Below are 12,435 nucleotides of genomic sequence, written 5' to 3'. Positions count from 1 at the left end.
TTCTTGCAAATCACAAATATAGGGCTGCTGTGCGTGCAAGTTTTCTAAGTACTTGTCCTAACCGATTATGTCATGCCCCGAAAGATACTTTTGTGGGTTTGTTGTCTGATTCTGTGATTGGGACAATGCTTTACCTGATGTAAAACTGGTGAAAATGCAGCTTTCTCCGCTATGTGAATCATGATCGCAACACTATTGTACCAAAATTTGCACCTGCTGTTGTCTTATATAACCCTCTACCCTATATAACTATGGTAGGTCTTATATAACCCTCTACCCTATATAACTATGGTAGGTCTTATATAACCCTCTACCCTATATAACTATGGTAGGTCTTATATAACCCTCTACCCTATATAACTATGGTAGGTCTTATATAACCCTCTACCCTATATAACTATGGTAGGTCTTATATAACCCTCTACCCTATATAACTATGGTAGGTCTTATATAACCCTCTACCCTATATAACTGGTAGGTCTTATATAACCCTCTACCCTATATAACTGGTAGGTCTTATATAACCCTCTACCCTATATAACTGGTAGGTCTTATATAACCCTCTACCCTATATAACTGGTAGGTCTTATATAACCCTCTACCCTATATCACTATGGTAGGTCTTATATAACCCTCTACCCTATATCACTATGGTAGGTCTTATATAACCCTCTACCCTATATCACTGGTAGGTCTTATATAACCCTCTACCCTATATAACTGGTAGGTCTTATATAACCCTCTACCCTATATAACTGGTAGGTCTTATATAACCCTCTACCCTATATAACTGGTAGGTCTTATATAACCCTCTACCCTATATAACTGGTAGGTCTTATATAACCCTCTACCCTATATAACTATGGTAGGTCTTATATAACCCTCTACCCTATATAACTGGTAGGTCTTATATAACCCTCTACCCTATATCACTATGGTAGGTCTTATATAACCCTCTACCCTATATCACTATGGTAGGTCTTATATAACCCTCTACCCTATATAACTGGTAGGTCTTATATAACCCTCTACCCTATATAACTGGTAGGTCTTATATAACCCTCTACCCTATATAACTGGTAGGTCTTATATAACCCTCTACCCTATATCACTATGGTAGGTCTCACAAAACTTAAATTAATATATACAAACAAATTAATGAATTAATAATTAATGAGCATTGGAATTAAATTTTAAATGCACTGTGAGGCATCAATTAGGAGAAGCATCATGTCTTGTAATCCGTACCTCATGGAGGGGCCATTGGTGCCATATGGTATGACATGGTTTGAGAAAGGCCTTCTTTCAAAGCCATCTGTCCACAGTAGAATTGGACACTCACCATATTGAGTGACTGGGGCTTCTACAGATAAATGGCTCTTCATATCTTTGAAACATCTACTTAATCAAGCATAGAAATCAAAATGAGCACAAGTCTGGTTGTAAAAAATGGGCTGTATTACATGTATACGTTTATGTATTTGGGATAAATGATCAGAATCATATAATTACAAAAAATATTTAAGAACTGCTTGTTGACACTACATGCATTCTCTAGAAAGAGTGAGTCAGCCAAACTAAACAACTTAATTCGACAATGTACCAATGTTTTTGGTAAGGTGCAAAAAGATTCCTCAAGGGTTGAATGTGATAACACACTTTATACACTTTTAATCTTATTAGCTATGTTTATATGCACAATATTTTGCACTGGGTGTTAAATTCCCCTTCCCATGAGGCTGAATTTTGCCAGTGTGCCAGCCTATGTACCCTGTGTGATGGGTTAATAGGGAGAGGTACACTCACTGTCTGTTATCTTCCAAAATCTGATGGGTATTGGACAGAAAGTAAACAAGATGGATGAGAAATGATTTTCATGAGAGACAAGAAATGTCTGTTTCGGAAATCCTGTGATAATGGATGTATTATTTATTTTGATTTGTACTCTGTATAATTAATTTTACTTATAATGGTCTCATGATTTAAGCTAGATAACTACATCTACAAATATTTTGCTCTGTTAGGTTGCCATTCAAAAGCATGATAGCCTAATATTACAAACGGATTTAAAAAAAGACCAATTCTATTGACTACTAAATTGCTCAACTATTTCAAGTCATCTAATTTTACATTTTAATGTTACGCGCAGAATGAAAAATAAAGCAATATTTCAGGATAGCAACTTAATCACCTTACCATTGTTATAAAATGAAAAAAAACAACTTTAATTGATCGTAGATTTTCCTAGATATATATATATATATATATATATATAAACATATTTTTTCTTACTTGTGGATTTAGTATTACTTTTATGTTACATAAGCCGTTGACGCTTTGAAAAATAATTCCTGTAAATGTTTTTAAGTTCACAACCAAACACTCCAAGCAAGACTTGAACACTTGTAATGTCAGAATTAATAGCAGGCTATAGATAACATGAAAGCCTTGGAATATGTTGGTACATTGTACAGTCGTATCACAGCCTGGGAATGAAATATGAGAAAAACATGCAGTATCACTGACTCCGCTCTATAAATAAACCATGAATACATGTTAACTGGTCTGTAGATAAAGACAAAAGTAAATTATAAATTCACTTACCATTGAATGTAAACCCCCAAAACCTACACATGCAAAACTCTACAGCCTAATGAGAGAGGAATGTTCTCTATCCTAATGTGTAGGCTTGGCTTTATGGAGAGAAACTCTGCATTGAGAATAAAGTAAATTGTAAAATACAAATAGATCAAACAGCAGATTATCCAGACTGTGCTTACAATTAAAGCTTAAAATGCTATAATTCTCTCTCTTCCATGTGTAATTATTTGTTCTCTTTAAAGATATTTTGCTCTGTTATTTTCCTAAAAGTTAAATATTTATATCTATGCTCAGCATTTGATGTTAATTGTATAGTGCAAATAAATAAATATTGCTTTGACACTGTGGTCTATGTCCAATCCACGTTAAGTTCATAACATTATAAAACTTCACTGCTTAGGGTGCACTTGTTTTATATAAAGTGCAGCATTGATTGTTATGTACTTACATAAAACCACAAGTTAAACAATTCAAGTTACATTCAAGAATATTGTAAAAAGTGACAGATTCATAGCCTGATTATGTTTCTGAATACATTAAAAGATGCCATTCAATATTGAATTTAATCTTATTTCATGTTTAATAAATATTTATGAAATTTCTTTCAAAAATATTTAAGCTGGTATGTGTATGGTATTATATATGGTATTATATACAATTCCGAATGAATTACTTTTGATAAAGTATAATTTATATTTGTTAGCAATGTAAATCTACAATATGCCACTCATAAAATTCACGATGATATCTATATTTGCTGTATCTGTTTGTTTATGTACCTTTGCTGAGATTTATCCAAAGCAATCACTCATTAATTATAATAATTACCACATAACGTGCCAAAAAATAACCAAACATCAAGCTATGTGAAAAGAATTAGTCCACGTAAATAAATGATGATGTATTTTCCCCCATATCTCAATACACACTGACTATTAATTAACAGCTAGCTTTATGTGTTATGGCAATATTTAGGTTGCCCGAGGCAAGGTCACTGAGTGCACTTCATCGCCATCCTGTGTCCAGTGAACAATGTGGTCATTATTTGCTGGACATGAATGTTATCAGATTTGCAATCGTGATTGATTTTCTCCTGGCCTTTTCACAACTTATTCAGCATCTTCTACTGCAGTAATGGTTGATTAGGCTTGTTAAGCAATTTCAGGGTGACCTAGACTAGCGCACACACCCTGATTCTATGTACCAAGTTTTTAGTGTAACACCCTGATTCTATGTACCAAGTTTTTAGTGTAAGATCTTGTTTCAGATTATTATCATGTACACGGGTTTCTCTGATCTTGTACCTAGTTGAAATCTAAGTAAAGAAGGTGTTTAATTTCGGAATTGATCAAGTAAAACTTCATACATCAAGCAAAGATGAGATGATAACTCAAACAACTTTTACCATGCCCAAGATATTACCATGGTGTGTACAGATGAGACAAGTTTCTATAATCTGTTTTACAATTTTTTGTTTAAGCCTCAAAGCTTCAAACTGTTAACTGAAATCATCAAAACAAACTTAAAATCTTAATATACCCTACAAATAAGCAAAGATAATATGCAAGATATATGTATTTTTGTACCTCAATTTACACATGACTCAGATGTAGGTTCAATATGAAATACTTGCACAAACTATTCCTCACCATTTCATCACGTAAATGCCACTGATATGTTACTCACTCCATAGTTTAATGATATAAAAAACTACAACATTGACAAACTCCTAGTGAAAAGATCACATCCAGAATGTTGTACAGATAGTATGATTTATCCATTATCCACAGAAACACTTTGTGAATGATTCAGTGTGTACTTTCACATTCTTTTTACATCTCATAGCAGAAAACACATCAACAGAAATACTTCCAATATCGAGACATTGATTTTCCAAAACAGCTCTGCACCAATGGCGATTAATGGTGAAGAGGTTAGTTTTCAAGGGATTCTGGCCGACAGACATGATATTTCTTGCATGACTGAGTCGGCTATTGATTCATTGTTGACTACTGAAATCACTGACGGCTGAAACTGATGGGAAATTAAAGTGCCGTAAAGTGTTGACACAGCAGTTGCAGAGGCAGGTATTGAACTTAAACCTGGCATTGAGACAGGTTTAACAGATTATAAATCAGCTTTAATGAGGACTTTTATTGTTTCTTGGCAGTGCTGTGATTCAATACAGAATTCCATAGCATTTCAATAAAGAAATGTTTTCAATATAATGTGTACTTGCATTTATGTTATTGACTTCCAGTAGTGAGTAAAGGGTTCTGTCAATAGCTTACATGTATTTGTTTTTCAATCTTTAATATAACTTTGGTATCTTAGTTACCATTCTTGTCATTTTACAAAAACTTTCAAGTTGGCCATAAGTCTATAACTGATATTATTAGAAAGTAATTGTTAACATGAAATGTACCTGTTCACAAGGACAATAAACAGACATACATTTATAGAGGCTAAAACCCTCATGTCCTTGGTATGCCATGTTCGTGGGAGTTCTTGGGTCTAAAGAGGGTGGTACCGTGGCATAGAGAAACTTGATATTTGGCACTATTTGTTCCATAACTTGGGTATATGAAGAGGTATTGGGTATGCAAGGTGGCACAGGAGGGGACAGTCCTAACAACTTGGCCATCTCCGATAAGCTTCAGGATAGACCTCATTAAAAGGCTTCAAGATTACATGAAAATGTGATGAGGTTGCGGGCGATTAATTCGATTCTTATAGACCTGTTTCATAACATAAACAATGTACTGAACTGGTTATGATTCACAAATTGATTTAGCTTTTAAGAAACTTGAAATAAGTTTCAATAAAAAAAAAACAGCTTGAAACTCCGCCTTGTGTTCAATTTAGCATGTTCTTTGACAGTTGGAAACACAAACAGCATGTTTTCATTATTGGGGCCGCCAATATAGACTATTTTTATAGCCCATATTATTTTCCAGGTCATATTTGTTGGATAATGGTTATGCCCCTTGGTCAACTAAGAAAACCAGTCGGTGTCTATTGCTGGCATCTGCTTGCTTGTTTGACTAGATATAAAACAACTGTATAATTCCATGGTACACAAGTCATAGTGGAGAATCTGTTTATATGAATTGAAATCAATGTGTATAATTCTTTTTATCTTGAACTATAAATCTTTATGACAAGGAGCAACTCTGAATATCTTTCTCCACATGATGATAATGAATGTTTATGCATTTTGTACCTAAACCTTGAAGTATGTAACTGGGTTAAGATGATGGTAACAGGTGTGATAGTAATTATTGGCACACACAGCATGTTTATTACTTAACACCACCTAGCAGATTCACAAGTTGTTTCTTTAGGAGCAAAAAATTGTTCCCCAAGTACATGTAGTTTCAACTGGGTCGTTTTTCCTTTGGTAGAAATGTTTAAGTACAGTGCATATAGCAAAACAAAATTATTGCATATTGCCACATTTCTGATGCATTCACATGTTTTAAAATTACTTTAAGCTCCATTTTCTTGACAGTAATGAACAAAAAGCATGACCATCATGGTATTGTACTGTTTTGGTGAAATGTTTGTCTTCTTTCAGCACAATCCATATTTTGATGTATTGTACATATCATGCTTTCTAATAACGTGCTCTGTTGAAGTATAAGTATTTGAGCAGTCTGGATATTGAATCCTGGGGATGTATTCAACAACCAACTTAGATCTAACTTAAGTTTAAGAGAAGAATCGTGAGTGTTTTGATTGGGCTGTAAAAATAACTGGCCATGGACTGAATGGAATCACTGAGGATAAGTATTATATTGAATATTATATTGAATACTGCTTTGCAATGCAGTTACTCTACCTGGGGTGGTATTCAATATACATCTTCGATCTATCCTTAAAATTTGATGATATCCTTATTTCTTATCTAAGTAAAAACATAGATTTTAGTTTTATTTTAATTCTAATATGTACCTGTATATTGAATATGCCTTGGGATTAGCTCATATATCTGCCACTAGCCTTTGTATGGTCTTCTGAAAATCCCTACCATGACATTTACTTTAGCTGAGCAGTTGTTTATATTTGCAGCCACTGGTGAAGTTCAAGAACCACCTGTACTATGAGGAGAAGGATCAGGTGTCGGAGGCGGAGAAGGCCCTCACAATCAACCCAGGAAGCAAGGTACCAATATATGATAGGATGGATAATTGTCTTTTAAAGTGTATTATTGCAGATTTAAGGCATGGGAAAATAAAAATAGAATCATCAACAATTATTAATAAAGTCACATGTGTTTAATGTGTAACACTTATTAAACTTACCAATTTGAAAGAATGTGCCTTTACCATATTATATGGACTTGCTAAACTGTACTCATGAAGTTTGGAGACCAGCATCCACCAAGCTTTCAATGTCAAGTTCAGTGTTATTGGTTAGTTATATTTTATCGCTTGAAATAGACTGCACTTAACTAACTAGACTTCATTATTTTTATATTCAGTTTACGAAGATTCTGTTGCTTGAAGTAGTTTCAGAAATAGAAATTGAATACTGAATTAGACTGACTACTGATTTTCAGATATAAAAATTGGCTACTGAATTTCAGATATAAAAATTGACTATTGAGTTTTATAAATAAAAAACTATTTAATTTTAAAAAAGAAATTGATTACTGAGTTTCAGTAATAAAAATTGACTACTGATTTTGTGTTTGTAAGACATAGGCTAATAAACATGCGGGTTAAAATTTTATTCACATACCGGTAAATCAGAATGCTAAATAACCTGTATACAGTTCCACTTTTGAGCCCTTGATAAGTACTTCCTTCCATCATAGAAGAGTGCTACTAGTCATGTCCTAGTTCAATGTGCTGTGTTTGTACAAATGTTAAATATGAATGTGACATGTTAGTTTCTGTCCTTCTTGGTTGGACTGTCAGACTGCAAGTGTACAAAGTTTAACTAAAAACACTTAAGTTTAAAATTAGATTGATTGTGAGTAATGCATTGATCTAAAAAATGCAATTTAATTAAGATTTTGCTCCTCTCCATTTCAGATCTGTTTCTTCCTGAATGGGAAGTTCCAGGGTGTAGCCTATGAGGACCTGTTTGAGGGGACATACTACCCGGCAATCTCACTGTATAAACTGGCCAAGGTAAGATCAGGAGTGTTAATAAGGTTTTATTCTCAGTCTTGGAGGTAAATTGAAGAGTAAAACATCGCCAAAATTAATTTTAAGCTTGCCTGTTACTTTTTTTGGTTTGTTGCTGTTCAACATATTGTCATAGCTGTGTAGGTTTCATTGTCATCAAGTAAATAATCTATTTTAGGAAGGCCATAACTTGAAAAGAAATGCTTTATCATGATTCTCATTTTGCTTGTTTTTGTGTAGCAAGTCCCATAACTCTGGCTAAACTATCTGTTCAGTTATGTCCCTTAACTTTAAAATTGTGTTCTAATTATTTATGAACTTTTTTCCCCAGTATATGTTGCGTATATGTTTAAGTTTTTACACAGAATAACTACTAGTGACTTACATGTACATAAACCTTGTCTGTTTATGTAGGTAACAGTCAACTTTGGACCATCGTTCAAGTGCCAACCAGACAAAATACAGCCATTTCAACCAGTAAGTACCGGTAATTGAAAGACATATATTCTTGTTTGACATCCTTGTGAATTGTATTCTTAATAGAATTTTTCTTAGATGAATTAGAGTGGTGTTTGGATGTGAACTTCATATAAAGTTCTGGAGTTTGTAGTAATTAACTTAGTTAAAATGAACATATACATGTACTGTTTTAGAACAGCAATGCATATATCTGAAAAAGAACCATTTACCATTTCTTAGTTGTTATCAATTTTTATCAGATGCTCAGAGTGGGGATAAAACCTTGAACACTGATATGCTTACCACTGGTCATCACTATTATGAATAAAAGAAGCCATGACAAGAAAGTTTGTCTTTTGAAGTTTCAATTAGACCTGAAAAAAGCTTTTTCATTCATATTTTCCAAATCTAAACCAGTATATAGGTGTTTCCACTGTGTGACATGCTGACTGGGGAAACGGTCAGACCTCCAAAACTGAATGTTGTTTTTTTTAACTAATGCTTGTCCTCTCTGGCACAGTCACGCTATCCATGATTGAGAACACAGTTTCAGATAGACTGTTTCATGTAGAAAAGGTGGGAAAACTGCCTGCCTTCCAAAACTGAAGTTAGAACGTTCTTCATGATAATACGTATTATAACTATTTTCCAGATGTCAGAAACCGCCCAGCTGTCCATGGTCGAGAATACGCTGTCAGATATGCTGTTCCATGTGGAAAATGAGGGAAAACTGCCAGACTTCCAAAACTGAACATGTTATTCCTCTCAAAATGGATTGATATTATGTCAAACAAACCTCTGTAGATGTCAACATTTTGGCAGAAATAACTGCTGTTAGCAAAAGAATGTAGCAAAAACCTGCTGGTCAGTTTAGTAAGCATGTTCACATTGCAGTTCTCCAACGATGACAAGGTCAGGTTATACCTCCAACCCAGAATTTACATTTCAAATGGGGTTGAAGTCACTGTGCTATGTAGGCAATAACAATGTAGTTATTCATTGTTCACTTCTTAAATAATTGTTTGGTATTTTTATTTGATATGTTTTGTTGTCTCTGAAATCTGAATGTATTACAGTTAATATTTGAATCATGCGTACCAGTATGTTGCAAAACTGACACATACAGTCAAGTCTCCACGCTTGGTGCCTAGGTGCCAAATAGCACAATATAAGAAATGTATGCAGCCAGACTGGGGCTCGATCCGTGGAGCCCTCACTGTCTGGGCGAGTGCTCCACTGATTAAGCTACTGGGCTGCTCACACACCTGTAAAGGTCATTGTACCTTGACATGAAGAACATGTAAATCAGAATGTAATACAATTCATATTTAAATCACATGAAGTGTATGTAGTACATGTAAATCTGAATGGAATAATGTTTATATTTGAATTATATGGATTGTAGTACATGTAAATCTGAATGGAATACAATTAATTAATATTTGAATCATATGTAGTGCATGTGAGTGTGTAATAAAATGTAAAAAATCGGCTTCATATCTTTTATGTAGAACATTTGAGTGCAAGTTTCCTACAAAAATGTTGATGTATCGTTTAAGCCTAGGTGTCACCATGATGTTGAAAATATTTACATAAAACTTGGTACATATTAACAACAACAATAATATGCACTTGTGAAGCAAATTCAATCACTCTGGCTATCTTTAAAGTTCAATGGAGAAAAAGGTGTAAGAAGCAGCAAATTCTATAAGTTACATTTTTTGCTCTGAAGTGAAGGCCATACCAGTATTGTTTTCAAAGAAAAAACTCAGATAATCACAAGCCAAACATGAGATACAAATGTGCTGATGCCCAAGTCTTGCTCAAAGTGGTGGATCCATGGTCTTCAGTTAAAGCGCCTGATTGTCACTCAAAGGATCACAGTTTCTTGCCCCTGCTATGCCATCATTATATTACTTCTATGGCCAACTCATCTTCCAGGAGGTACTAAAACGGTCAAAACTCGTTATGTTAAACTTGTCGGGAACTAGGAAAAATATAATGATAAAGAACATCGTAATATATTTCCAATCAATAACTGAATAAGGCAGAAGTCTAGGGACCTCAAACTTGGTAGCCAGGTTGGTAATGACCAGCACTCTTAACTATTTTGAGGTCATTATACCCTCGACACACAAGTTTGAAGGGGGTATATTGGAGTCACCCTGTGGTCGGTCGGTCCGTTGCAATTTCCTTGTCCGGAGCATAACTTAAAAACTACTGGATGGAATTGGATTAAACTTCATACCATGATAGAGCATAATTGAGAGGAAGTGCAGTGTACAATAACCATAACTCTATTCTTGCTTATTACTGAGTTATTGCTCTTTGTTACTTTTTTTGTCCGGAGTATAACTTGAAAAGTACTGGATGGAATTCATTGAAACTTCATACAATAGTAAAGCACAATGAGAGGAAGTGCAGTGTTCAAGAACCATAACTCTACTTCAGCTTATTACTGAGTTATTGCCATTTATTTGTTTTTTTGCTGTCAAATTTTTTTCCAGACATTAACATGCAAACTACTAGATGGAATTTATTAAAACTTCATACAATGGTAAAGCATAATGAGAGGAAGTGCAGTGCACAAGAACCATAACTCTATTTCAGCTTATTACAGAGTAACTGCTCTTTGTTACTTTTTCTTGTCCGGAGCATAACTTAAAAACTATTGGATGGAATTTAATAAAAACTTCATACAGTGATAGATCATAATGAGAGGGAGTGCAGTGTACAGGAACAACAATTCAATTTCAGCCGATTACAGAGTTAGTGCCCTTTGTTACTTTTTCTTGTCCGGAGCATAACTTAAAAACTATTGGATGGAATTTAATAAAACTTCATACAGTGCTAGATCATACTGAGAGGGAGTGCAGTGTACAGGAACTGCAATTCTATTTCAGCTAATTACAGAGTTACTGCCCTTTGTTACTTTTTTTTGTCCGAACATAACTTGAAAACTATTGGATGGAATTTAATAAAACTTCATACAGTGATAGATCCTAATAAGAGGGAGTGCAGTGTACAGGAACCGCAATTCTATTTCAGCTAATTACAGAGTTACTGCCCTTTGTTACTTTTTCTTGTCCGGAGCATAACTTGAAAACTATTGGATGGAATTTAATGAAACTTCATACAGTGATAGATCCTAATGAGAGGGAGTGCAGTGAACAGGAACCGCAATTCTATTTCAGCTAATTACAGAGTAACTGCCCTTTGTTACTTTTTTCTTGTCCGGAGCATAACTTGAAAACTATTGGATGGAATTTAATAAAACTTCATACAGTGATAGATCATAATGAGAGGGAGTGCAGTGTACAGGAACAGCAATTCTATTTTAGCTTATTGCAGAGTTACTGCCCTTTGTTACTTTTTTCTTGTCCGGAGCATAACTTGAAAACTATTGGATGGAATTTAATCAAACTTAATACAGTGATAGATCATAATGAGAGGGACTGCAGTGTACAGGAACCGCAATTCTATTTCAGCTAATTACAGAGTTAGTGCCCTTCGTTATTTTTTCTTGTCCAGAGCATAACTTGAAAACTATTGGATGGAATTTAAGAAAACTTCATACAGTGATAGATCATAATGAGAGGGAGTGCAGTGTACAGGAACAGCAATTCTATTTTAGCTAATTGCAGAGTTACTGACCTTTGTTACTTTTTTCTTGTCCGGAGCATAACTTGAAAACTACCGGATGGAATGTTATAAAACTTTATACAATGGTACAGCACAATGAGAAGGAGTTCAGTGTACATGAATCACTACACTTTTTTAGCAAATTACAGAGTTATTGCCTTTTCTTTGTGTTTTTTGTCAAACTTTTGTCCGGACAGTTACTTGAAAACTACAAGATGGAATAGCATAAAACTTCATACAATGATAAATTATAATGACAGGCGGCTTTCGGGGGTATTAATCACCTTCAGTGATAGCTCTAGTTGGATAAAAATAGCTGAAATGTTTCTGATAAAAAAAAAACACCTAAAGAATGCTTGGGCCTAAAACCTTTTTTGCTGGTTGGTCATGAACAGCTAATGAAGCCTAACATTTCAGAACCATTGAAGAATGCTGGGGCCCAGGACATTCAAACTTTGTAGGCAGGTTGATCATTACCAGAACATGACCGCTATAGATTTCCATATCACTTGGTCATGGTTGTCATGAAACATGTTAGGTACTAAAGGCTTTCTGTCAATACAGGCCCAAATATTAATGGTAATCTGTCCAAGGGGAC

The 12,435-nt window shown here is 34.5% G+C and overlaps 1 protein-coding gene across 1 annotated transcript in view; it reads left to right on the top strand.

The window, feature by feature from the left end:
- LOC128214402 (set1/Ash2 histone methyltransferase complex subunit ASH2-like) overlaps positions 1 to 9,685 on the top strand; it is a 44,586-nt gene extending 34,901 nt beyond the window's left edge. The window contains exons 13-16 of the mRNA XM_052920855.1: positions 6,673 to 6,765; positions 7,641 to 7,739; positions 8,151 to 8,213; positions 8,848 to 9,685. Of these exons, the coding sequence (XP_052776815.1) occupies positions 6,673 to 6,765; positions 7,641 to 7,739; positions 8,151 to 8,213; positions 8,848 to 8,946 (354 nt within the window). The 3' untranslated portion in view covers positions 8,947 to 9,685. The remainder of the gene's footprint in view (positions 1 to 6,672; positions 6,766 to 7,640; positions 7,740 to 8,150; positions 8,214 to 8,847) is intronic.
- The last annotated feature ends 2,750 nt before the right edge of the window (positions 9,686 to 12,435 follow it).

The sequence above is a fragment of the Mya arenaria genome, chromosome 2, assembly GCF_026914265.1.
Source record: "Mya arenaria isolate MELC-2E11 chromosome 2, ASM2691426v1".
Classification (NCBI taxonomy): domain Eukaryota; kingdom Metazoa; phylum Mollusca; class Bivalvia; order Myida; family Myidae; genus Mya; species Mya arenaria.
This window is presented reverse-complemented; position numbering and strand designations above follow the sequence as displayed.